This window comes from Polypterus senegalus, chromosome 3, assembly GCF_016835505.1.
Source record: "Polypterus senegalus isolate Bchr_013 chromosome 3, ASM1683550v1, whole genome shotgun sequence".
Lineage (NCBI taxonomy): Eukaryota > Metazoa > Chordata > Cladistia > Polypteriformes > Polypteridae > Polypterus > Polypterus senegalus.
Window position 1 is genome coordinate 41,831,167 of NC_053156.1, and position 24,476 is coordinate 41,855,642.

At 37.4% G+C, this 24,476-nt stretch overlaps 1 protein-coding gene across 1 annotated transcript in view; it reads right to left on the reverse strand.

Annotated features, from left to right (window-relative positions):
- Window positions 1–956: 956 nt before the first annotated feature.
- LOC120525068 (C-type lectin domain family 4 member M-like) overlaps window positions 957–24,476 on the reverse strand; it is a 39,263-nt gene continuing 15,743 nt past the window's right edge. The window contains exons 9-16 of the mRNA XM_039747044.1: window positions 23,463–23,546; window positions 19,560–19,655; window positions 18,962–19,057; window positions 18,791–18,880; window positions 16,330–16,404; window positions 8,973–9,112; window positions 1,440–1,552; window positions 957–1,310 (exon numbers count right to left, since the gene is read on the reverse strand). Of these exons, the coding sequence (XP_039602978.1) occupies window positions 1,106–1,310; window positions 1,440–1,552; window positions 8,973–9,112; window positions 16,330–16,404; window positions 18,791–18,880; window positions 18,962–19,057; window positions 19,560–19,655; window positions 23,463–23,546 (899 nt within the window). The 3' untranslated portion in view covers window positions 957–1,105. The remainder of the gene's footprint in view (window positions 1,311–1,439; window positions 1,553–8,972; window positions 9,113–16,329; window positions 16,405–18,790; window positions 18,881–18,961; window positions 19,058–19,559; window positions 19,656–23,462; window positions 23,547–24,476) is intronic.

Consider the following 24,476-nt stretch of genomic DNA (forward strand, 5'->3'; position numbering starts at 1 on the left):
TGGCATTCCAGTCCAATTTGTCATTCAGCTGCACTCCCAGGTATTTATAGGTCTGCACAGTCTCCTCTGATGATCACGGGGTCCATGAGGGCCCTGGGCCTCCTAAAATCCACCACCAGTTCCTTGGTCTTGCTGGTGTTCAGGTGTAAGTGGTTTGAGTCGCACCATTTAACAAAGTCTTTGATTAACTTCCTAAACTCCTCCTCCTGCCCACTCCTGATGCAGCCCACAATAGCAGTGTCGTCAGGGAACTTTTGTACGTGGAAGGACTCCGAATTGTATTGGAAGTCTAATGTATATAGGCTGAACAGAACCGGAGAAAGTACAGTCCCCTGCTGTTCTCCTGTGTTGCTGACCACAATGTCAGACCTGCAGTTCCCGAAATGCACAGATCAGGTAGTGAAAATAATAGAAATGGGAAATAATTACAGAAGGTGCCTCAGCATAGCCATCATAGCTTATTAAGTACACCAGTACTGCATACACATACATACAAAGTGGGAAACCAATACTACCATTCACAAAAATCTGCTTGTCACCCACAATCAGACCACTGTGTCAGAATTCTGCATGCATGTCATGCTGTAATTGGAACAACATAAGGAACTGAAAGATTTTAAATTGACTAAACATAACTGCCAGAAAATGGGAAAAACTCTCGTTGGTAATATAGCAAAATGTATGCAAGCTGTTGTCCAAGGCAATAGTAAAGTACAAATGGAAAGTAAAAAAAAAAATTGCCCATCCAGAGAAGAAAATTTCAATATTGCCAGTCGCAGATAGCGGCTTCTTGTTCAATAACAATAATGTTATTAGTAAGACAGAACATATTTTCCACTAACTGGGGAAGAAAAGAAATCAGCTCAGAATATGTCCATCCCGGGAGATCCAACCAAACAGGAAGACATCAAAGAAAACAAGCCAAAAAAAACAACTATTGTTTGTTTTTACCAGTTTTTGGAATTTATTTGGTATATTTTTGAATACCTGTATATACATTTTTCTTGATAAATGTTTTTTCAGCTTTGGTTGAACTGATTATTAGTAATAACTTGGCAAAGGTTAAAAATTTAAGACAGCTAATCTTTTGTCCTTCTCTTTGGTTTCATGGCTGTCTTATAAGTTTGCTGTCCCTTTTTAAGTTGATTTCCTTCAATTGCTTCTGAATCCAGTCATCAAGGCTGTTTTTTTTCTCACAAATGAATTTTAAGTTTGATGTACATTTGTTATCATTCCAATTACCAGAAATGCTAATATTAATACAATCTTCACTGTCTTTCCAATTGTCCGGTTGATTCTCATCCCAGAACCTACATGAATTATAGATATACAGTAGATGCATTACTTAAGATTCTGTTTTCATTAATATAAAGTACATTAAAACACTGACAGCATGACAGCTTCCAGGTACAAATTGGAAAAAATACTGAAACACTCACTTGTCTACATTTTTAAAGTCTGTGCCATCCACCCACTGAAAAGCTCCTTCATTCACACTATCATGTAGTCCAATCCAATATAGTTCTCCTTTGGCAGTTGTTTTGACATAATTCTGAAAAACATAGCAGAAATCTTCCATGTGATCTGTTTTATTTCAGAAATATTCAATTAAAATATTATATTATGGCTTTATAGATTTAAAGTCAAAGCTCATTTTTAATCCTGACCTCCTTCATTAGCACTTTAATATTGCCCCACTGTGACTGATTTGTTTCTTTATCCAAGTCAGAGGTTTTATTTCTTTTATTTATTCCGGTGTGTTCAGAGGTTTGTTGTTTATTTATTTACTTTTTTATTGAGATTCTGCTATCTAAGAGTATTTAGTGTTCCTGTTTAATATTTATATGTTTATATGTTATGTTTCAGGTTCTGTTATGCTGAAATTCTAGCTTCATGGAAACATAATATTTCCAGAGAAGGAAGACAGTTAATTAAGAAGCAATTTTTGCAGTAAAGTGTTAATACTCACTGATCACAGTGTCAGTGGGCGAGGATGTGTTGCATGTTGATTAACATGTTAGAATTTCACTGCACTCTATATACAGTATGTGGCAACAGTGAACCTATGAACCTAATATATCTACCAATGTTACCATTCAGAATGGATGAATAGTAATTTTCTCAAGTTAAATAAAGAGAAAACTGAAATTTTAGTGATCAGATAATGGATACAATGAGGCTATTAGAAATAAACTGGATACATTAGGATTAAAAGTCAAGACGGAGGTAAAAAGCTTAGGGGTGATTGTTGACTGTAATCTGAATTTTAAATCACATATTAATCAGATCATTAGGACAGCATTTTTTCACTTAAGAAACATAAGTAAAGGTAGACCTCTTATATCACTGAAAGATGCTGAGAAATTAGTTCACGCGTTTGTTTTCAGTCGACTAGATTACTGTAACGCACTCCTCTCAGGACTACCCAAAAAAGACATAAATCACTTGCAACGAGTGCAGAATGCAGCAGCTAGAATCCTAACTAGGAAAAGAAAATCCGAACACATTTCTCCAGTTTTAATGTCACTACACTGGTTACCTGTGTCATTCAGGATTGACTTTAAAATTCTGCTTATGGTTTATAAAGCCTTAAATAATCTCGCTCCATCTTATATATCAGAATGTCTGACACCTTATATTCCAAATCGTAACCTCAGATCTTCAAATGAGTGTCTCCTTAGAATTCCAAGAACAAAACTTAAAAGAAGTGGTGAGGCGGCCTGCGCCACCACCACCTACTCAAAGCTTCATGATGCTCCAACAATGATGGACGGATTAAAAGGCAGAAGTCTACGTGACCATCATCATCATCAAGCCCTTCCGTGAGAATCCTAAATCCAAAGAGGACTGTTTCATTTATGTTAGGTAGAATGCCCAGAGGGGACTGGGCGGTCTCATGGTCTGGAATCCCTACAGATTTTATTTTTCTCCAGCCGTCTGGAGTTTTTTTGTTTTTTCTGTCCCCCCTGACCATTGAACTTTACTCTTATTCGATGTTAATTAATGTTGATTTATTTTGTTTTATAATTGTGTCTTTCATTTTTCTATTCTTTAATATGTAAAGCACTTTGAGCTACTGTTTGTATGAAAATGTGCTTTATAAATAAATGTTGTTCGCTGTTAATAGTGCAGTTCTGTAGCATCTAGCAACAAGTTTCAGTATTACTGCTCATTGATATATAGGTTTTATTTAAGGGATTTATATGTTATGTCTGTTTCTTTTTGAAGTTTGCAGAGTTTTGACAACATATATTTGTTTTAGCCTTGTTCCTGTACTTTTGTGGTGTCTGAGACATTCTGTTTTTGGGGCTACATCAAGAGTGTCCCCTAGTGGTCACCACTTGTGATGTGCTCTGTAACCAGACTGTAAACGTTACATTAGCTTATTACAAGTTAAGTAACTAATGAGCTGGCAGGCCACCACATGCTCAAGAACTTCAGACAGAAAAAGTAAATAGAGATTGACTAAAAATTGTTTAGATTGTCAGTATCAAGACAATACTTTTTTTAACATAAATGATGTTCAAAGTACCTGGCACAGAGCCAGTATCAAGTGAATTTATTTTTGTAGCAGTCAGGATTATGAAATTAAGGCAGAATTTGGTAAGTGTGGTGGAGATGGGGTCTATTGCACAGGTAGCAGGCCTATTCAATCATAACTTTCATTTTCACAATTTTAGTGAGTTGGAGGCAGCTGGCAGTTCACTCCCGTTATGGCAGTTGTCTAATGTGGCATGCTAACTAACAACTCACTCCAACCAGTCTACGACTCGCTTGAACAGATCAAACAAGTTTGATTTTGTCTTTACTTGTAGGGGTGGCTCTGTGTGCATGAGAGCTGGAAACCAATGAATGCTCAATACAAATAATGCAGAGACAAGGAAAAAGAAATGTGGGTGTTTTGGACTTCACAAGCACAAAAAGAAGAGAAGCTCATCTGTCTGATGACTTGAATGGAAAAAAAAGAATAAAAAATGGCCAAGATTGTGGCTAAACTCGCCATAGCTGTTAATTCTTCATATAGCATGTGTTGTATCATGCTGCACGCTATTGGTTGATCCAAACAGGGGAAAGCTCAACTGCATTGGAAAATGGCACTCAGTCAGTAAATGTTCAGACAATGCAATTAGTAACTTCAGTCAAATTTGACATAACGCCAGGACCAGAAGTTGCAGAATGTGACATTTGCTTAAGCTTTATAAGGCACTAATGAGGCTCACATGGACTACTGTGTTCATTTTTGGTATCCATACTACATAAAATACATAGCAGCACTAGAGAAAATCAAGAAAAGAGAAACTAGGATGCTTCTAAGACTAAAAGGTATAATCTACAAGGAGAGAATGAACCTTTTCAATTTAAGCTAACAGAGACTAAGAGGGGACATATACTGTAGATCCTAGTTGTTACTTTAAAATAAGAGCTACAATAAGAACACATTTGTTAAGGACAGATTTTCTGCAAATATTAGAAAGTTTTTCTCTACAGAAAGAACCATAGACACATGTTATAAATTATGTAATGGTGTGATCATGGAATAGAGGAGTTCAGGAATTCTCAAACCTGAACTTTGGACAATCTAGGTGAACAGAGTGGTCGAGCATGTTGGGCTGAATGACCTGTTCTCATCACAATTGTTCTAATGTTGAAACTTAACATTTATGTCTTTAGGATATCAGAGAAAAGTGTGGCACTCAGAGAAACTGAGGCATGTGGTTGGACATGAGAAGTTGTAAGGTAGAAAAAGCAAAAAGAGAAAGAAGGAGAGCGTGAGCAAGCGAGCGAGGGCGTCTATTTATGGTTTTAAGTGCTGTACCTTAATCACTACACCACACTGCCTGCACTCTTTCACACATGCTTTTTAGTTCATATTCATAAAGAAAATGACCTACCCACTGAGCCACAATGAAGAGAAGATTTTATGCACCAATTTTCTTCAGTGATTTTAGAGTCTAAGCAAAATCTGTAGGAATTTTGCCTAACACTAGAATTACCAAAGCCTACGAAAAAACTCGTAAACCTGGCCCACCTTAAATCCGTTTGCACGTCTCTGTCAGTGTCTTTTGTTTTGTAAATGTGTCGATAAATGCAAGTAGCAAGAAGCCTGCTATCCCATACCCCCACCACCACAGAAACGGCAAAAATCGCTCTCTAAGCTCTGTAAGTCATACTGTTTCGTTGAAAGACTGGTGTGGAGCAGACTGACTTGCAGGATGACACTCGACCTGTTGTTGCATCCAAACAGTGCCATCTTTCTCCTTTACGCCTGGTGCAGCTACATTGTTCTTATATGTGAGTGGACTTTCCTTGCAGGAAGGGCTTCTGTTCTCTTTCTCCAATGTGGAGCCCTCATCCTCATCTGAGTTATCCTCTGTTCTAGCATGTCTTTATTTGTGTTTAACAGCTGTGTCAGATCAGGGCGAGCATGAATGCAACTGAGAGAATAAAACTGAATAAAAAAAAATACTAACCTTTACAAGCACCATACATTTACACTGGCTGTTACAGACTCAAATCAAATGTATGTTTTTATTGTATAATAGTAACAATAAGAGCAGCTCACTACTCAAATGTTTATTTTGTAACGTGGTAAGGTTTCAAACCACGACCTGGTGTTCAGGTTTGTGTTCAACATTTCTGTCATGCTACACTTACATAGATCTTTGTAGACAAGGAACACACATGAAATGCATGTGTTCCAAATAACTATATATTATTTACCTTATACAGCTCCCGGTACCTCACTAACAGATGAACAAGGCTTGAGCTGGCAGAGCAATTTTTGCCGTTTCTGCGGTGGTGAGCGGATGGAATAGCAGGCTGCTTGCTCTTATTGACACATTTATAAAACAAAAGATGCTGACGGAAAGGTGCGAATGGATTTAAAGCGGGCTGGGTTTGCAAGTTTTTTCATAGGCTTTGGTAATTCTAGTGCTAAGAATGTAAAGTGATGTCAACATTACATGGGTCCAATACATTGAAGTGGACAGCTTGGCCAAAAATTATATCACAGTAAAATTTTAAATTCTGATGATTACAGTAGATGCCAATGTAATGTATTTGTAAATACTTTTCAGACTGCAATATGTATTGTTCAGAACTGACAAATAAAGTAATGATTAATTATGCAAAAAGTCATAAATTTTATCTGTTAATACTCAGCTACTCCAAAAGATTTGATAGAAGCTTCCTTCTCACTCACTCATCTATGCCACTAACAAGCCAACACAGAACCAGACATGTAAGTTTCCTGTCCTTTATCTCTGTTTTAAACCTCTGGCTTATTACCATACTTATATTGGCACACATTGTCAAAACCATTTAATCCAATGTAGAGTCGTAGCAGATTGGCATCAGTATCAGTTCACTAATCAGTCTGAACTGCAGGTCACTAAGGGTTATATTTTTAAAGAAGTAACCTTACTTGTTACAGGTCACCTGCAACCCTATATACAATAGAAAGACATCACATTTAAGACATTAATACATAAACATATCACATTTGCTGTTCCCTTTTCCATGCACAGATTTATATGTTTTGTGATCTGTTAATTTTTCATTTGTACTCACCAGGGGCCTCATGAATGAACAGTGCGTACGCACAGAAATGTTGCATAAGAACTTTTCCACGTTCAAATCACGATGTATAAAACCTACAATTGGCATAAAGCCATGCACTTTTCCACGGTACTTCATACCTTGTCGTACGCAAGTTCTCCGCTCGGTTATGCAGACTGGCGGCACTCAGCGTCAAAGCAGTGCTACTGTTCCTGTGTGGTTACTCTTTATTTTCCTGACGCTGCTTTATAAATACACTTAAACTAACCGCAAATTGTTTATTAGTGTAATGCATCTGATTGTAATTAACTTGTAACAATATAATGGTCCAGGGAATAGCCATAGTATTCCAAATACCATAACTGCTTTAGCGTTGTTACTCTCACTGCACCTTCTTCTTCTTCTTCTTTCAGCTGCTCCAGTTAGGAGTTTCCACAACGGATCATCTTTTTCCATATTACTCTCACTGCACCACTTGGAGTATTTATATCACTGTATTTAAGTGGGGAATCACAGCAGCAGCTGATCGGAAAGAGAATTATCGGTATACAGCTTCAAGCACACGCTACCAGAGCCACATCAATATGTTTCAAAGCCTTTCCTGTACGGACCTCGCAGTTCAGAAACAGTTTCATCCCAAGAACTTTAAACGCACTCAATCAATTGCTCCTTGTAGAACTGTTTACACTTATAAGTACAATTACCCCACTGTAAACTTGCACTACAGTTATAATATTACAAAACCTGGGCCACTTTATAAAGCGCATATTTACATATGATGACAATATCATTTTTAAGATGAAATGCAACAAAATATGTTTATTATATTATACAGATAAAACATTAATTTCATTTAAATAATCTATATTCTTCACTGGGACTGGTGTGAAGGATAGAATAATTAAACACGTACTACAAAGATATTTCAATGTTCCTTAAACGTTTTGAAGAATCAGCTCTCTAAGCTTACAGATGGCTTAACGTCTATTACAGAGCTGATTGTGTGGCGATTGGATACTTGGAGAAAGAAAAGCAAGGACTGCAGGGGTGGCCACGCAAATATATATTGAATATAAAACAGAAAGAGAAAATAACGACACAGCTAAAAATGCAACGGCAAATTTCGACAAAAGTTAAACGCTTGTGTCATGAACACGAGGCGGCTATGCAGTGTCCGCAACGGACGTGGCCATCCAACATGCATAAGATATCATATTGATATTGGCGGGTGAAGGGGCCACCGATTCTTTCTCTGCCCAGGGCCGCCACAAGCCTAGAGCCGCCCATGAGTACTGCTGCAATAAATAATGTCATCGAAGGTCGCGCACAATCACTGCACTGTGAAACTCATGTTTAATGTGCTTTAACTCCTATCATCATGAAAATAATATCACGTATACATCTCAGTATTTTAGTTATTCAAAGAGCTGTACTATAACGTATGTAATGGATTCTGTGTCCAGTCAGAGGAAGAGAGCCGGTTTAAGAAGCAAGTAGTGATTCACACACATAGAGCACATAGAAGATCACATACAAAACAAAGCATTTAACTTGCTACTTTAATTACAATGTGATTTGAGAAACTGGTTAATTAAATGATTTTAAGATGAAGTTTATGATGTTCTACTTTAATGACAAAATAAACTACATACTTAAAGTGGAAAGTTCGAGATTGAAGTTGACATTTCATGCTTTTTCCCCACTGTGTGCCTTTTTTCTCTGTACCCTAATAAGCTTTCATATGACACTCAGATGGTGGGCTACAACTCGCCTTTTCACGGCGACTTTGATATGTGACTTCTTTTTTATTTCTGGCACTGTGCAACTTTGTGAACGTAAGCTTTCAAGTTTCTCCAACATGCTATGTCACTCGATCAACTTCCTTTTGTTGATTATACCACGGTTTAAATAAACAAAGTATGTATGTTTTTCCTTTGCCTCCACTTGGTATTCACTGAAATTCTTATATTTTCCCCATACTTTTCCCATTGTCTTTTCACAGAATGCTGATCTTAAGGGTGATTTATATTGATTTGCATATTCAAAGAGGCGTAATTCTGGGAGGAGTTGGGGCAGGACAGAAGGCGCGTGCACGAGCGTTACTTTTCACTGACCGGGATATATGGAGCGGAAGAACGCGGAACTTGGAATACGCACAGATTCCTGCATCTGGATTTTTTCTGTGCGTAAGCACATTTTGGCTTTTGTACTTACGTCATGTTATAATGCGAATTCTACGCACGTCGTTATACATGAGGCCCCAGGTCAGTGAAATTTTTTTTGAAATCTGTACCGTAGGAACAATTTCATCCGGTATACCAGATCAACTAGTATATCAGCTTAACTCAATAGACAAGACAGAGCACAATGGATCGATCTTTGCTTCTTTAAGTACAGAAAAGAAAATAACTTGCTTGTTCATTTGCATCATTGATGACAAGAAGGTGTGATTTCAGGGTGGAGCAGAAAGTCTGAGCCTCTTGCCATTGCTTTTTTTCAGTTGAAAAATGGTAGCAACTCTCTTTAAAATGCTGGAAATTGGTTGGACAGGAATCTGAAAAAAGTAAAAAAAGAAATCTTAATCTAATAGCCAAAAATCTTACTCTCCCTCTCAAATTTCCATCATTATCAAAACTGTTTAACAAACAGTGCAGAAGGTCTGTCCTAGAAACAGCTTTCTATCATTGTCTATCATTATTTTTTCTCCAGCCGTCTGGAGTTTTTTTGTTTTTTCTGTCCCCCCTGGCCATTGAACCTTACTCTTATTCGATGTTAATGTTGATTTATTTTTTATAATTATGTCTTTCATTTTTCTATTCTTTAATATGTAAAGCACTTTGAGCTACTGTTTGTATGAAAATGTGCTATATAAATAAATGTTGTTGTTGTTGTTGTTGTATTGTCTCCTCAAAATCTTTCAATGTATCATGGTGGCCAAACAGACTTGCTTTAAAAAGCTGAAAGGCATTTGGGTGTGTTCAGACAGTCTATTGTTTTCTTTAAAGGCTCACGGTAGTACAAAATAAAGCATATATAATGTTTGCCACCTTTGGCTGACTCAAGGGTACACTGCGTCCCAAAGAAGTGAGAGTCACCTTTTCAGATCTGCGACTGAAATTGCAGAGTCGTTGGGGGACTAAAACTGCCAACTCACGGTGATTGCATATGAAATCAATGAGTGGGGGGTCCTCATTTGAAACTGTCATCCTTTTGATTGCAACTGGTGGGTAGGGGGTTGGCACACATTTCCTGCAACAGAAGTAGGGCTCATAGCGTCCCCTAGGCCAGTGCCTACACAACCTATACCTAGAGTTGCTCCTGCAACCACCCCAATGATCCTTTAAATGGGACCCCTTGGTATAGTTAAGGTGACCTCACTAACCTCTGGCTAGGAATAGCCCTAGAGCAAGTCACACTCTCATCTTTACTGATTTTAGGATCTCCTCTCCTATATTTTGTTCCTTTTCAAGTTAAGATGTGCAGCCCTAAATTGGTCATTGCCATCTATGTGTAATTTGCAAATAGCAAATTTTAAACCTATTAGGGATATTAAAATATATAATGTCAGAAAATTTGTATGCACAATTAATACATGTGTTTGTGTTTACCTAACTAGATTACTGCAAAGCTCTCCTATCAGAAGTACCTATAAAATAACTTAAATCTGCTACAGCTTGTCCACAATGCAGCAGCAAGAATTTTAACCAAAAAGAAAAAATATGAACATATATCCCCATTGCTAATATTTTTACATTGACTGACGTCCTTTATAATTGATTTTCAAATACTTCTACTTATAAATAAGGCTTTAAACAATCTTGACTATACCTGTTGAATGCCTTTTCCTTATTTACCAAAACACAGTCTTAGATCTGCAAATTCTGGTTTGCTTGTTATTCCTAGATCTAAGCATAAAAGAACTGATGAGGCAGCTTTCTGTTTTTATGCACCTAAAATTTGGAATAATTTACCAATAGAAATATGCAGGGCTAAATCTGTGGACCATTTCAAAAAACGTCCAAAATCCTTGTTTTTTTAAATCTGGCTTTTCAGTAATTACATCATAACATAATGATCTAATTATAAGTTTGGCTCCTTGATGCATTAATAAGAACCCAGCATCAATCCATTGCTTTTTTATGTTATTGTTTACCATCCTATATGGTGGCGCTATGTGCCATCCACACCAGATCAAAGGACTCTATTCTGCAGTCATCTGGGGCACTGGAAGAAACAAGGAGGACTTGGAAACCTTATTATCGACTGCGCTAATCAGTTGTCCCCAGTGGAGGGTTGGCAATCAGCTGGCATTGTATGATGCAGAAACTGATTACCATCAGACCTAACTATTTGATTTGCTCACTTCTGTCTTCTGACCATTGCCCCCCAGAAAATTATTTTACTCCTACGCCTCATAGGAGTTTTTTCTTTTCCTCTTCTCCGTGTTAGCTGGTCAAACAATCACATTCAGGAATGAGGAACTTCATCTAGATCCTAATCAGCTGACCCCGCTATGATTTGCTTTTGTATCTTTTCATTTCATTAACTTTAATGACATCAAACTGTTTCTCCTGAATGGGTTGCAATGTACATATGCCTAGGTAAAACAGTTGTGCTTGAAAGTTTGTGAACCCTTTAGAATTTTCTATATTTCTGCATAAATATGACCTAAAACATCATCAGATTTTCACTCAAGTCCTAAAAGTAGATAAAGAGAAACCAGTTAAACAAATGAGACAAAATATTATACTTGGTCATTTATTTATTAAGGAAAATGATCGAATATTACATATTTATGAGTGGAAAAAGTATTTGGACCTCTAGGATTAGCAGTTAGTATGAAGGTGAAATTAGAGTCCGGTGTTTTCAATCAATGGGATGACAATCAGGTGTGAGTGGGCACCCTGTATTATTTAAAGAACAGGATCTATCAAAGTCTGCTCTTCACAACACATGTTTTTGGAAGTGTATCATGGCACGAACAAAGGAGATTTCTGAGGACCTCAGAAGAAGAGTTGTTGATGCTCATCAGGCTGGAAAAGGTTACAAAACCATCTCTAAAGAGTTTGGACTCCACCAATCCGCAGTCAGACAGATTGTGTACAAATGGAAAAAATTCAAGACCATTGTTACCCTCCCCAGGAGTGGTTGACCAACAAAGATCACTCCAAGAGCAAGGCGTGTAATAGTCGGCGAGGTCACAAAGGATCACAGGGTAACTTCTAAGCAACTGAAGGCCTCCCTCACATTGGCTAACGTTCATGTTCATTTTTTTTTTGTTTTTGTTTTAAATGAAAAGCGTTATGTTTGGAGAAAGGATAAAAACACAGCATTCCAGCATAAGAACCTTATCCCATCTGTGAAATATGGTGGTGGTAGTATCATGCTTTGGGCCTGTTTTGCTGCATCTGGGCCAGGACGGCTTGCCTTCATTGATAAAACAATGAATTCTGAATTATATGAGAGAATTCTAAAGGAAAATGTCAGGACATCTGTCCATGAACTGAATGTCAAGAGAAGGTGGGTCATGCAGCAAGACAACGACCCTAAGCACACAAGTCGTTCTACCAAAGAATGGTTAAAGAAGAATAAAGTTAATGTTTTGGAATGGCCAAGTCAAAGTCCTGACCTTAATCCAATCGAAAAGTTGTGGAAGGACCTGAAGCGAGCAGTTAATGTGAGGAAACCCACCAACATCCCAGAGATGAAGCTGTTCTGTACGGAGGAATGGGCTAAAATTCCTCCAAGCCGGTGTGCAGCAATGATCAAAAGTTACCAGAAATGTTTAGTTGCAGTTATTGCTGCAAAGGGAGGTCACACCAGATACTGAAAGCAAAGGTTCACATACTTTTGCCACTCTCAAATATGTAATATTCGATCATTTTCTTTAATAAATAAATGACCAAGTATAATATTTGTGTAACTTGTTTCTCTTTGTCTACTTTTAGGACTTGAGTGAAACTCTGATGATGTTTTAGGTCATATTTATGCAGAAATATATAAAATTCTAAAGGGTTCACAAATTTTCAAGCACAGCTGTATATATATATATATCTCTTTGTTACTTCAGGATAGACAAAGATGGCAGCCACTTCCAGGTTCCTTCCTTTCTCTCTGGTCCCCATCTAATGACATCACTACTACCCATCCAACACAGTGGTTCCTTCCCAGCATCCTGTGCCAATTTCCATCCCCACCTCATAAATACTCTGTCATTTGTTTTTGTCTGTTGTTATGACTACAACTTTGAGCATATTCTTCTCAAGAATAACTTCACAGTATACAAGGATGGACGAATTCCCCGACACTTTATAATCCCTCGTGTATATACTGTATATATATATATATATATATACAGTAATTCCTCCTCGATAGGTGAAAATCCGCGAAGTAGAAACCATGTGTTTGTGTGGTTATTTTTTATATTTTAAGCCCTTATAAACTCTCCCACAGTGTTAACATTATTAGAGCCCTCTAGACATGAAATAACACCCTTTAGTCAAACGTTTAAACTGTGCTCCATGACAAGACAGAGATGACAGTTCTTTCTCACAATTAAAAGAATGCAAACATATCTTCTCTTCAAAGGAGCGCTGTCAGGAGCAGAGAATGTCAGAGAGAGCGCTCGCTAAGAAAAGCAAACAATCAAAAATCAATACGTGCTTTTAAGAATGCCGAAGTACCGCGATAAAGTGGCATTTTGTAGAGGAGCGTCCGTATCGTCTAGGCAAACAGCCTCTGTGCAAACAGCCCCTCTGCTCACACCCCCTCCGTCAGCCAGAGAGAGTGAAAGAGACATAGTAAAGCAAACAATCAAGCACCGCACGGGAAGCATATCGTATATCATTGAGGAGTTTTATTTAATATGTAATACATGCCCTGATTGGGTAGCTTATAAGCCATCCGCCAATAGCGTCCCTTGTATGAAATCAGCTGGGCAAACAAACTGAGGAAGCATGTACCATAAATGAAAAGACCCATTGTCCGCAGAAATCCGCGAACCAGCGAAAAATCCGTGATATATATTTAGATATGCTTACATTTAAAATCCGTAATAGAGTGATGCGATGGATTACTGTATCTATAATAATAAAAGGCAAAGCCCTCACTGACTGACTGACTGACTGACTCACTCACTGACTCATCACTAATTCTCCAACTTCCCGTGTAGGTAGAAAGCTGAAATTTGGCAGGATTATTCCTTACAGCTTACTTACAAAAGTTAAGCAGGTTTCATTTCGAAATTCTACACGTAAAAGTCATAACGGTCGACAACGTCCGCCATGTTGAACTTTCTTATTTATGGCCCCATCTTCACGAAATTTGGTAGGCGGCTTCCCTGCGCTAACCAAAACCGATGTACGTACTTATTTCGGTGGTATGATGCCACTGTCGGCCGCCATATTGAATTTTCTAAACGTCACTAATTCTCCAACTTCCCGTGTAGGTAGAAGGCTGAAATTTGGCTGGCCCATTCCTTACAGCTTACCTACAAAAGTTAAGCAGGTTTCATTTCAAAATTCTATGCGTAATTGTCATAATGATCAACAACGTCTGCCATATGGAACTTTTTTATTCATGGCCCCATCTTCGCGAAATTTGGTAGGCGGCTTCCCTGCGCTAACTTAAACCAATGTACATACTTATTTCAGTGGTATGACGTCACTGTCAGCTGCCATATTGAACTTTCCAACGTCACTAATTCTCCAACTTCCCGTGTAGGTAGAAGGCTGAAATTTGGTACTTATTTTGGTGGTATGATGCCACTGTCGGCCGCCATATTGAACTTTTAACAGAAACCAATGTCCGTACTTATTTCATTGGTATGACACCACTGTCGGCCGCCATATTGAACTTTCCAACGTCACTAATTCTCCAACTTCCCGTGTAGGTAGAAGGCTGAAATTTGGCAGGCTCATTCCTTACAGCTTACTTACAAAAGTTAAGCAGGTTTCATTTCGAAATTCTACGCGTAATGGTCATAACGGTCAACAATGTCTGCCATGTTGAACTTTCTTATTTATAGCCCCATCTTCTCGAAATTTGGTAGGTGGCTTCCCTGCACTAACCAAAACCAATGTACGTACTTATTTCGGTGGTATGATGCCACTGTCGGCCACCATATTGAACTTTTCAACAGTCTTTGTTACTTATGGGCCCATCTTCAAGAAATTTGGTACACGGGTTCCCAACGCTAACTGAATCCTACTTACATACATATATACGTCCATAGCCTGCAGCTCGGTCACCGTGTGAGGCGGCGTTGGGTCCCCCATCCCAATGCCTCCCATGCTGTTGGCTGCCTGCCTATATAAGGTCGTCTGTCGCTCCAGTCTCTACATTCCCTTCCTTCCTTCACCACGGGATTCACGTCTCCCTACTGATAACTACAGCCTTTTTGTTTAATCCACGGCTTCTCCACTGTTTTATTGTTTGTTTATTACAATTATAGTTATTGTATAGGTATTTTACACTTACTTTTCATTGCTCAGGTACCCATTTCCTTTATCATTCCAACCCCCATTACCATGTCTATCGAGATGATCACTTTCGATCAGATTACTATCACTTACTGAGTGGTTTCCATGCCCGGAGATACCACCTACCTTTTCCATTCTCTAAGTTACATATTGCACGGCCATATCAGGCTCACTCTTGATATCCGGAGGAACATTGTGTCTTATTTATTGAATGACTGGGACAGGTTCAAGGTGGGGACTGATGACGGTACAGGAGATAATTATACTACACAGGAGCACTAGAAGAGTGAAATGCTTAAGCCCTTCACCTATGGTTCTGCATGTGAGTTGATGGCTGCCGCTGAATTGTTCGGTTGTCGCTTTCAAGTGTACCAAAATGGCCAAATATTTTACACCTTTCGACAACCGCCAATGCCTCTTAAACATCTTAGATTCACAGGTGACGATTTCAGTATTGGACACTTTGATGTTTATGAATGTTTAAACTCTCAAAAGCTGGATGTGAAGTTATCGATGAAACCGGTTGTATGCTTACAATGCTTGACAGATGCCAAATGTCACTTCAACACAAGTTCTGCAAATACTTAATTGAAACAAACCATGAAACTCAAACCGATTATGACAGCAGCAATCCAAGATGTGAGATTTGAGACAAGATTACTGTTCACATGGCCAACTGTGCGTTGCATGCTCAAGAGTAAGCTCAGCGCACAGCTTTGTTATGTTAGAACCGGAGGGCCGAACTGACAACATGGTATACAAAGAGATCCTTAACAAATAATTATTGGCATATTTTCCCTCAGTTTAAAAAGGTAAAATTTTCTTCTTAATAAAAATTTTAATGCAGTGCTTCGCTGCTGCGAAGCGCGGTATTCTGCTAGTATATATATAAATTAGATCTGGCTATTCTATTGTCAGCTTTAATATATAAATATTTTAATTAGACAATCTTTTTCTGATAAGAGTGAAGGTTTGTTTTGCACTTCAGTAGTTACATTTTATTTAACAATACCTGGTTGATTTTGTATTTAGTATACTTACATTTATTAGAAATTCTCATAGTATTAATTAATGATAGTAATCCAAGTAAATGTGGTATATCTTTGTTTTTGTTAATTAATGTGGAAAGCACCTTGAGTTGTATGAAAATGTATGATAAGGTACTATATTAATAATGTTATTATTATTATTATTATTATTATTATTATTATTATTATTATTATTATTATTTTATTATTAATGTGACCATTTCTGCTTCTCAAGACACTCATTTGTTGAATATGAAACTTACCTACACCAGGAACCTTAAAGAGTAAGCTGAGTACCATGTGTAGCATATCCGTCTGGTTCTGGACAACCTTTAAAACTGAGAAGATGAAGAAGTTGCATTAATACTGCAGAGAAATGGAATTAAAAGCTACCTACAGGAATGTGCCATAAGGCCTAATGATGAAGAAGATATGGAATAAGGGGTAGAAAGAGATAGAAGAGGATGAGAGATATAAAAATATTTAATAGGTTAATTGATATGTTACTTGAGGAAGTGCACATGTCATTTTGCTGCCGGAAATTTCTGTAAACCGAGAACAGACAATTAGAATTTATGAGAGATGGTATACTGGAATTTTGGCTTTTACATAGAAGAAGGTAGAGTAACAAATAGAGCAAAAGGTAATCTGTGAAGCCATTCATTGCATGGAGATGAACAGCAGAGGTGTATGTTGACCAACAGAGAGATTTTTCTTCAGGAATTAACACTAGAATCTCACCACCCTCCAAAAAAAGTTGTAATGCCGGCCCACATTAAATTCCTTAGCACCTCTTCATCAGTGTCTTTGTTTTGCAAATGTATCAATCAGCACTGGCAGCATGCAGCCTGCTATCCCATCCACCACTGATACAGCTGATGCCAGCAGCTAAACTTTCCCAGCTCAAGTCTGTTTATCCAGATGTAAGGTGTCTGGAACTGTATAGAGTAAATAGTATATTGTTGATTGAAATACATACATTTCATGTGTGATCCGTGTCTACAACAAGCTGGGTAAACGTTGGATGATAGGAAATTTTGAAGACATACCTAAAACAGATTTTTTTTTTCATGTTATAGTAATAATGACAAAATTCTGAACTTCAGCTGTGTCAGTGGGGGATGGGATAGCAGACTTCATGCTGCCAGTGCTGATCGACACATTTGCAAACAAAGATGCTGAAGAATATATGCGAAGGAATTTAAGGTGCCTTGGCATTATGATGTTTTTCTTAGCCTCCAGGGATTCTAGTGTTAAAACAGGAGCTCCTTTAATGAGTTCAGACCTTTTCTCTTTGTTCTTTAATTGCAATGGATACTTCTTGTCTAAATTATTTCAGTTTCTGGTTTTTAATGAATTTTCAGACCTTTCTGAAAACATGTTTTCACTTTGTCATTATGATTACTGAATGTAGATTAATGGAAAAATGTTTACATTTATCAATTTAAAATTAAATCTCCAACACTATAAAGTATACAGAAAGCAAACAGGTCTGAATACTTTCTGTATCCATTGTATGGTGACAGTCTAAACACTCACTGGATAAAAATATGTCTCTCAAGTGTAAGCATAGTTCACTTATTTTCACAGTGCTGTGGTATTGCTGTAATTCTAAGCACTGCCATATCCAAAGCCTTTCCTATTTCTTTGTTAAATTTTCACTAAACTCTAAACTGTGAGAGTGTAAGTAGTGCAAAGATGTCTATCTTAAAGTAATTTCAGCTGCACAGAAGCTTACCTGACAGTGTACAATCTACACACTTGTATAGCATGTATACCATGTATATTCTTACATATCGTTTTCTGTGTACATGTTGTGTCATGTTTTTTATATAGTTTTGGTAAATTTATTGCCTGTAACTTTGTGTTTAATATTAACTTTGTAGTAATATATCATGCTGCACTTGCAGGATGTCACAATTGTCTCTCTCAAAGCTTCAACAACCTGGGTTTGAATTCCAGGAAAAGCACTGCTCATGTGAATTTCATAAGTCTTGCTTGTGTCTGCATAGTGTTTTTTGTTATTTCAGGTACTGCAAAATTATAAAGATGTGAAGGATATGCTCACCACTGACTCCATGTGAGAGGACTGTGCCCTGTGATACAGTGTCATCCTTGAATGTTATCACCTAATGCCAGTGCAGGCTCTGGTTTCTCATGAACCTAGAACTGGATTATGTTGGCCTAATAACTTCAAGTTTGCTTCATTACTACTGTGATGGACCGGCATCCTGTCTAAAGTTGTTTCCCACATTGCATCCTCTACTAATGGGATAGGAGTCAGCCTCCTGTGACTTTTAATTGGAATTAAACTTAAGGATTTATGTGTATATTGCATATGTATGGCTATTATTATTTGAGAGCTGTAGATAGACAGGTAAAGATTTGCTAGTTAACAAAGAGTTAGTATGACAGAAATTTGAAGACAGCAAATGTGAAAAGAAAACTGATAAAAATGGCAACTGTTAAGAGGTGTAGGAACACATTATATAAAGATTCAAAAACCAAATTAATAATTACAGCTTTCATTAATGTCTTCCTAGGTGGTATTAATGAGTGGATTTTCATACTTTTGTGGAATGTCAGATGTTACTCCCTCTACAAAGATAAACACATCTATCTATCCTGTTCTTTGATATCTACAGCATGGTTCTGAATTGAAGCGTGACACACTAACATCCATGTTTTCTTTGTTGTTACTTGATGTTTCTTGATAATTCATACCTTGATCTTGATCTTGAAGATCCACCTGAGAGAGGCTGATGTTTTCTGTTGTTTCTTTGACATTTTGAATCTCTTGCAGAAGCTGCAGCCCTGTACAACATTGTACACATGATCTGTGTTAAGAATTTTCTTTGTAAAACTCCTTACTATTGTCTAATCACAAAGAATCACCTTGTTCTGTGTCATTCATCAAATATTCCTTCAGTTGTACTCCCAGAGCCTGTATTGCATAATCTATTTGCTTAATATCCTGAACCAGCAGCCATTCTAAAATAAAGAAAACATGTCAGATTCATTTGTGGGATTGTCATGATAGGATATCTAATGTAATATAATGAAATTAAAACATCTCCTTTACACAGTATGTTGCATTAAATCAGAATCTATAAAAAAATATCCACCCATATACTGTATTTGTGGTAATCCCAAATTATTGGTATGTATCCCTCACCATGTGTTTCTTTTCATGTACTGTATGTCCCACAAAACAACATTGCTTTACTATTGACCTTGTATTTGTATTATTTATATTCTGGTATGAGAGAGCACTGCTAACCACAGCAACACAAAATAATGAAATGGCCAGACTAAATTATTAGTACAATTAGTGAAGAGATACCACAGGCCAGTAATTTGTAAGATTAAACACAGTACCAACCTCATGATGGCTTCTGAATAAGATATACTATGTCACTGATTTGTTTGAAGGGTGATCGTAATATAACAATTTTGGAGATCAGTTAGAAAGTTTAAATTTAATAAGCATCACCTTGGTCTGTAATATCTCTGGTGTGGCTGTCCAAGGACAAGCTGAGATTCTGGATTTCATGTTGTGCTGATTTCAAACCTTGAAGAATTGTAGAACCTAGTCAACAAAGAAAATGCACTGATGTCACACTCAATAGCCATTAGCAGGAATTTATGTGAAGATTACAAGAGTTTAAGAATGGAGAGAATTTAGATAAAACCCTTTATTTGTAGACATGTTAAAACATCATCTTTATGGAGTTAAAATTTGCCACTTGTATGCTACTTCCTTATGCATGACAAGACAATATGCTATTTGGTTATTCTGTTCTGAATCCATCCATCCATTTTCTAACCCGCTGAATCCGAATAGGGTCACGGGGGTCTGCTGGAGCCAATCCCAGCCAACACAGGGCACAAGGCAGGAACCAATCCTGGGCAGGGTGCCAACCCACCGCAGGACACACACAAACACACCCACACACCAAGCACACACTAGGGCCAATTTAGAATCCATGAAACATAAATTAGAAGTAATGGGGTCCACACCACAAGTTATTTCTCATGGTTCCAAGACAAAAATCAGCTGTGTCCAAATAACACTTTAACAAATTTTACACCGTCAGGTGTTGAGTATCAGCAGTTTCATTAAATGGCAATCTACAGACATGAATCAGTGCATAACACCCAATAATTTTTTAAAATTAATTTTAATTAAGTTTAAAATAATTACTTCCATTTTTTATCTTACAAATGAAGAAAACTAGTTCTGATACAGATTAATACATAGCAGCTGCCAATAATGCCGAGACATAGTACAGTAATGCCCAGGATGCCTGCAGCTGGCATCGATAGTCATGTTCAAAGGATAGTGCAAAAGTGCTTTGTGTTTGCAAAGTGTCCAACAAAAAGATGTATTACAGTCACAATGAATAAATAATCCCACAAAAACAAGTGTTCTGTAGAGAAATTTAAATTCAATCAGGATCTGCTTTTCTCCATTATTCATGAATATCATAAAGCGTGCCAACACAAATCAGTGAAAAGTTAGTCTGCAACAATTTAAAATAAGTACAGTTTTGAACTATAAAGATCATAGAAAAGATCACACAAACCATTGTGTCATTATGAAAAATTGTAGAATGTTTAACTAGAAGGTCAACATGCAACACATAAAAGTTGCTCTGCTAAAAACAGAAGAAATATTTTGACTCAAGGACCAGAACATGAAATACAAGTCATGAAACACACAAGGTCAGGAAATCAAGTCAATCTTTTGACAAATCAAACCAAATGCTAAATTACATTCAAAATAACTTAGGCAAATAATTAAATACCAAAAAACTCATGTATTGTAGACAGATAATTTTAAGTGCATCAGGGATTATTCATCAAATTCAGATGGAGAGGAAGTGGGCAGTGAGACATTTATACCGTTATACTGACTGCTAACATTATGTATCACAACCTCTAACCATAGCAAGGCCAGAACAACAGCATCACACTGTGTTTGAAATGACATGAATGAATTCTGACAATACTAAAATCAAAATAAAACAAAAAAACAACACCAGTATTAGATACAGTATCCTAAAAAACACAATACTCCCAAAAACACAAGACTTTAAAAGGAGTGAACAATTGAAACATAACATAAATGGGCAGTTTTGGTGTTCATATTACAATAAAGGTCTATCAACACTAGAGAAAGTCTAGAGAAAAAAAATAGGCTAATTTAGGACAGAAATGTATGAGCTATGAGAGAAGACTGAAGGAGCTGAACCTTTTTAGTTTAAGCAAACAGAGATAAGGAAGGGACAATATTGAATTGTTCAGTATCATGAAGGGAGTCAGTATGGTGGATACTAGCTGTTACTTTATAATGAATTCTTCAACAAGAACACAGGGACTTAGATGGAAACTTGTTAGTAGCAAATCTCAAAAAAACATCAGAATATTTTATTTTCATACAGATAGCCACAGACACATAGAATATATTATCAAGTAGTATATGATAAAGAGTAGGACTTTAGGAACCTTCAAAACTTGACTTGATGTTATTTTGGAAGATCTAGGTAAACTGACTGTGATGGGCTGGTGCCCTGCCTGGGGTTTGTTTCCTGCCTTGTGTTGGCTGGGATTGGCTCCAGAAGACCCCTGTGACCCTGTAGTTAGGATATAGCGGGTTGGATAATGGATGGATGGATGGATGGATGGATAGGTAAACTGAATTCATAAGCACACTGGGCTGAAATGCCTCTTCTCATAAAAATTGTTCTAATTAGTACAGGGTGAACCAAAAAGAAGTACCATACTTCAAATGTTTATTTCACACAAATGCTACAAGATAAAATAAATTTCATTATGACTCAAGAAAGGTTATACAAAATAGATTTTTTTCACTCTGTGTAAAAATGACGTCTTTAAGGTGGTAGCCATCATTAGTGATACACTCTTCAAGACATTTTCTGAACGCATGCATGACTCATTCAGCCATTTCACTGGGAATAGCATTGATTTCGTGGTGAATATCGTCCTGGAGGACTTTAAGATTTTGAGGTCAGTGTATGTATATCTTCCACTTCAAATAGCCCTTGGGTTACTGCCCAATAGCGAAAGCTTTGCTTATGTATGCAACCATTCAAATGGAAATGTGCCTCATCACTGCACATCATGATGACATCTAAATGAACAGTTTGCAGAATGTTGTGCTCAACTCTCTACGGCTCTCTTGGTCTCTCTCAGTGAGTTCCTGCACTACCATCATTTTTTATGGATGAAAATTAAGGCACTCATGCAAAATCCTCCTCAAAGAAGTGTTGGAAATGCCTAAGGCAGAAGCAAGTTTGTGTGCTGAACATCTAGGAGATTGCAAAATTGACACGCTTACAGCTTGGATGTTTTCAGGTCTTCATACAGTCCGAGGACAGCCTGGAGATTTTTTATTAAATGTTGTACCCATCTGTCTAAATTTAGCTACCCACTAAAGAATTTGAAGAATTGTTTTACGATTTGGATTGTCACCAATAGGAGGAATGCTGAAGTGCGTTTGGAAGGTGCATTGTGTAATGATAATAGATTCGTAGATTTTGAAGAACACTTCGACAGTGAAAGCATGGTGCACACCAAACCAAGGCATGTTGCTGACTAAAAAACAAGGGATCACCTATCACAGGTCCTCCACCCCAACCCACTCGGCTGCCTCTACCTCGCGCAATGACCTTGAGAAATGTGGTACTTTATTTTGGCTCACCCTGTATTAACATCACTTCACTACAATGAAAGTAAGTAAGTGTGTACAATTCCTTAAACAATACTTGATCCTGCAGAAATTCACTTAAAATGAGTAGTTTTCATGAATGGACCAGGTGAAGAGATGTAAATAAACCCATTCAAAAGTTTGTTACTTGAGAATCAAAACCTTCTATCAATCCAAAGTACTAAGTAAAAAATCAAAGCCAAAAAGCCAGATAATTTAAATCTTATAAGCAAAAACACACCAAAGAAATAACAGATAATAAACATAGATTTTATCTCATTTTGGATACTAAGGAAGTGTTTGTGCTGACCTGTATATCATCACGTTGATGATGTCATGTGTTATGCCGCCCTGAAGAATTCTGGGAATCATTACTATGGCAGCCACCAATGCTAATGGCAGAAAATTGTGGTGTCCATGTGAAAAACATAATGGCGTTGCAGCGCAGTGCAAAAAAATAAATAAAATTAAGACTCTTTAAGGAAGTCTTAAATCAAAAAATAAACATCAAAGTTGATTTCATTGGGTGCAAAGAGCCAACAAATAACACATAGATGGTCACAACTCTTTAGGAAGCACATAAAATAACTCCAATTATAACAGTTCATGTATAGTTCAGTGTTTATACCAGTTTAGAAATTTGGAGTTCAAGAATGGGTTCTGTACCTTGTTCTTGAGTGGCCTCCAGGGCGAGGCTAAGATTTTCAGCTGTTGCCTTGGTCAGTTTTATCTCTTCAAAAAGATGTAGCACTGCAATATTTAAAAATATATTACACATATTGAACGATACTTTAAATATATATATATATATATATATATATATATACTCAGCAAAAAAAGAAACGTCCTCTGACTTTCAACTGTTTTACTTTCAGTAAACTTAATGTATAAATATTTGTATGAACAGTAAAAGAGTCAACACCATAAGACATAAACTAAAAATGTTTCACAGTGTGTCCCTGAATGAAGGGAGGCTCAAAATCAAAAGTACCAGTCAGTATCTGGAGTGGCCACCAGCTGCTTGAAGTACTGCAGTGCATCTCCTCCTCATGGACTGGACCAGATTTGTCAGTTCTTGCTGTGAGATGTTACCCCACTCTTCCACCAAGGCACCTGCAAGTTCCTGGAAATTTCTGGGGGGAATGGCCTTAGCCCTCACCCTGCGATCCAACAGGTCCCAGACGTGCTCAATGGGATTGAGATCCGGGCTCTTCCACTGCGAGGATGATCAGCTGTCCTTCCTGTCTCCCTGTAGCGCTGTCTTAGGCGTCTCACAGTCCGGACATGGCAATTTATTGCCCTAGCCACATCAGCTGTCCTCATGCCTCCCTGCAGCATGCCTAATGCACGTTCACGCAGATGAGCAGGGACCCTGGGCATCTTTCTTTGGGTGTTTTTCACAGTCGGTAGACAAGTCTCTTTAGTGTCCTGCGTTTTTAGAACTGTGACCTTAAATGCCTACTTTCTGTAAGCTGTTAAGGTCTTAATGACCATTCCACAGGTGCATGTTAATTAATTGATTATGGTTAATTGAACATGCATGGAAAACATTGTTTAAACCCTTTACAATGAAGATCTGTAAAGTTATTTGGATTTTTAAAACCTTATTGTTGAAATACACAGTCCTGAAAAAGGGACGTTTCTTTTTTTGCTAAGTATATGTGTATAAATATTGGAGAA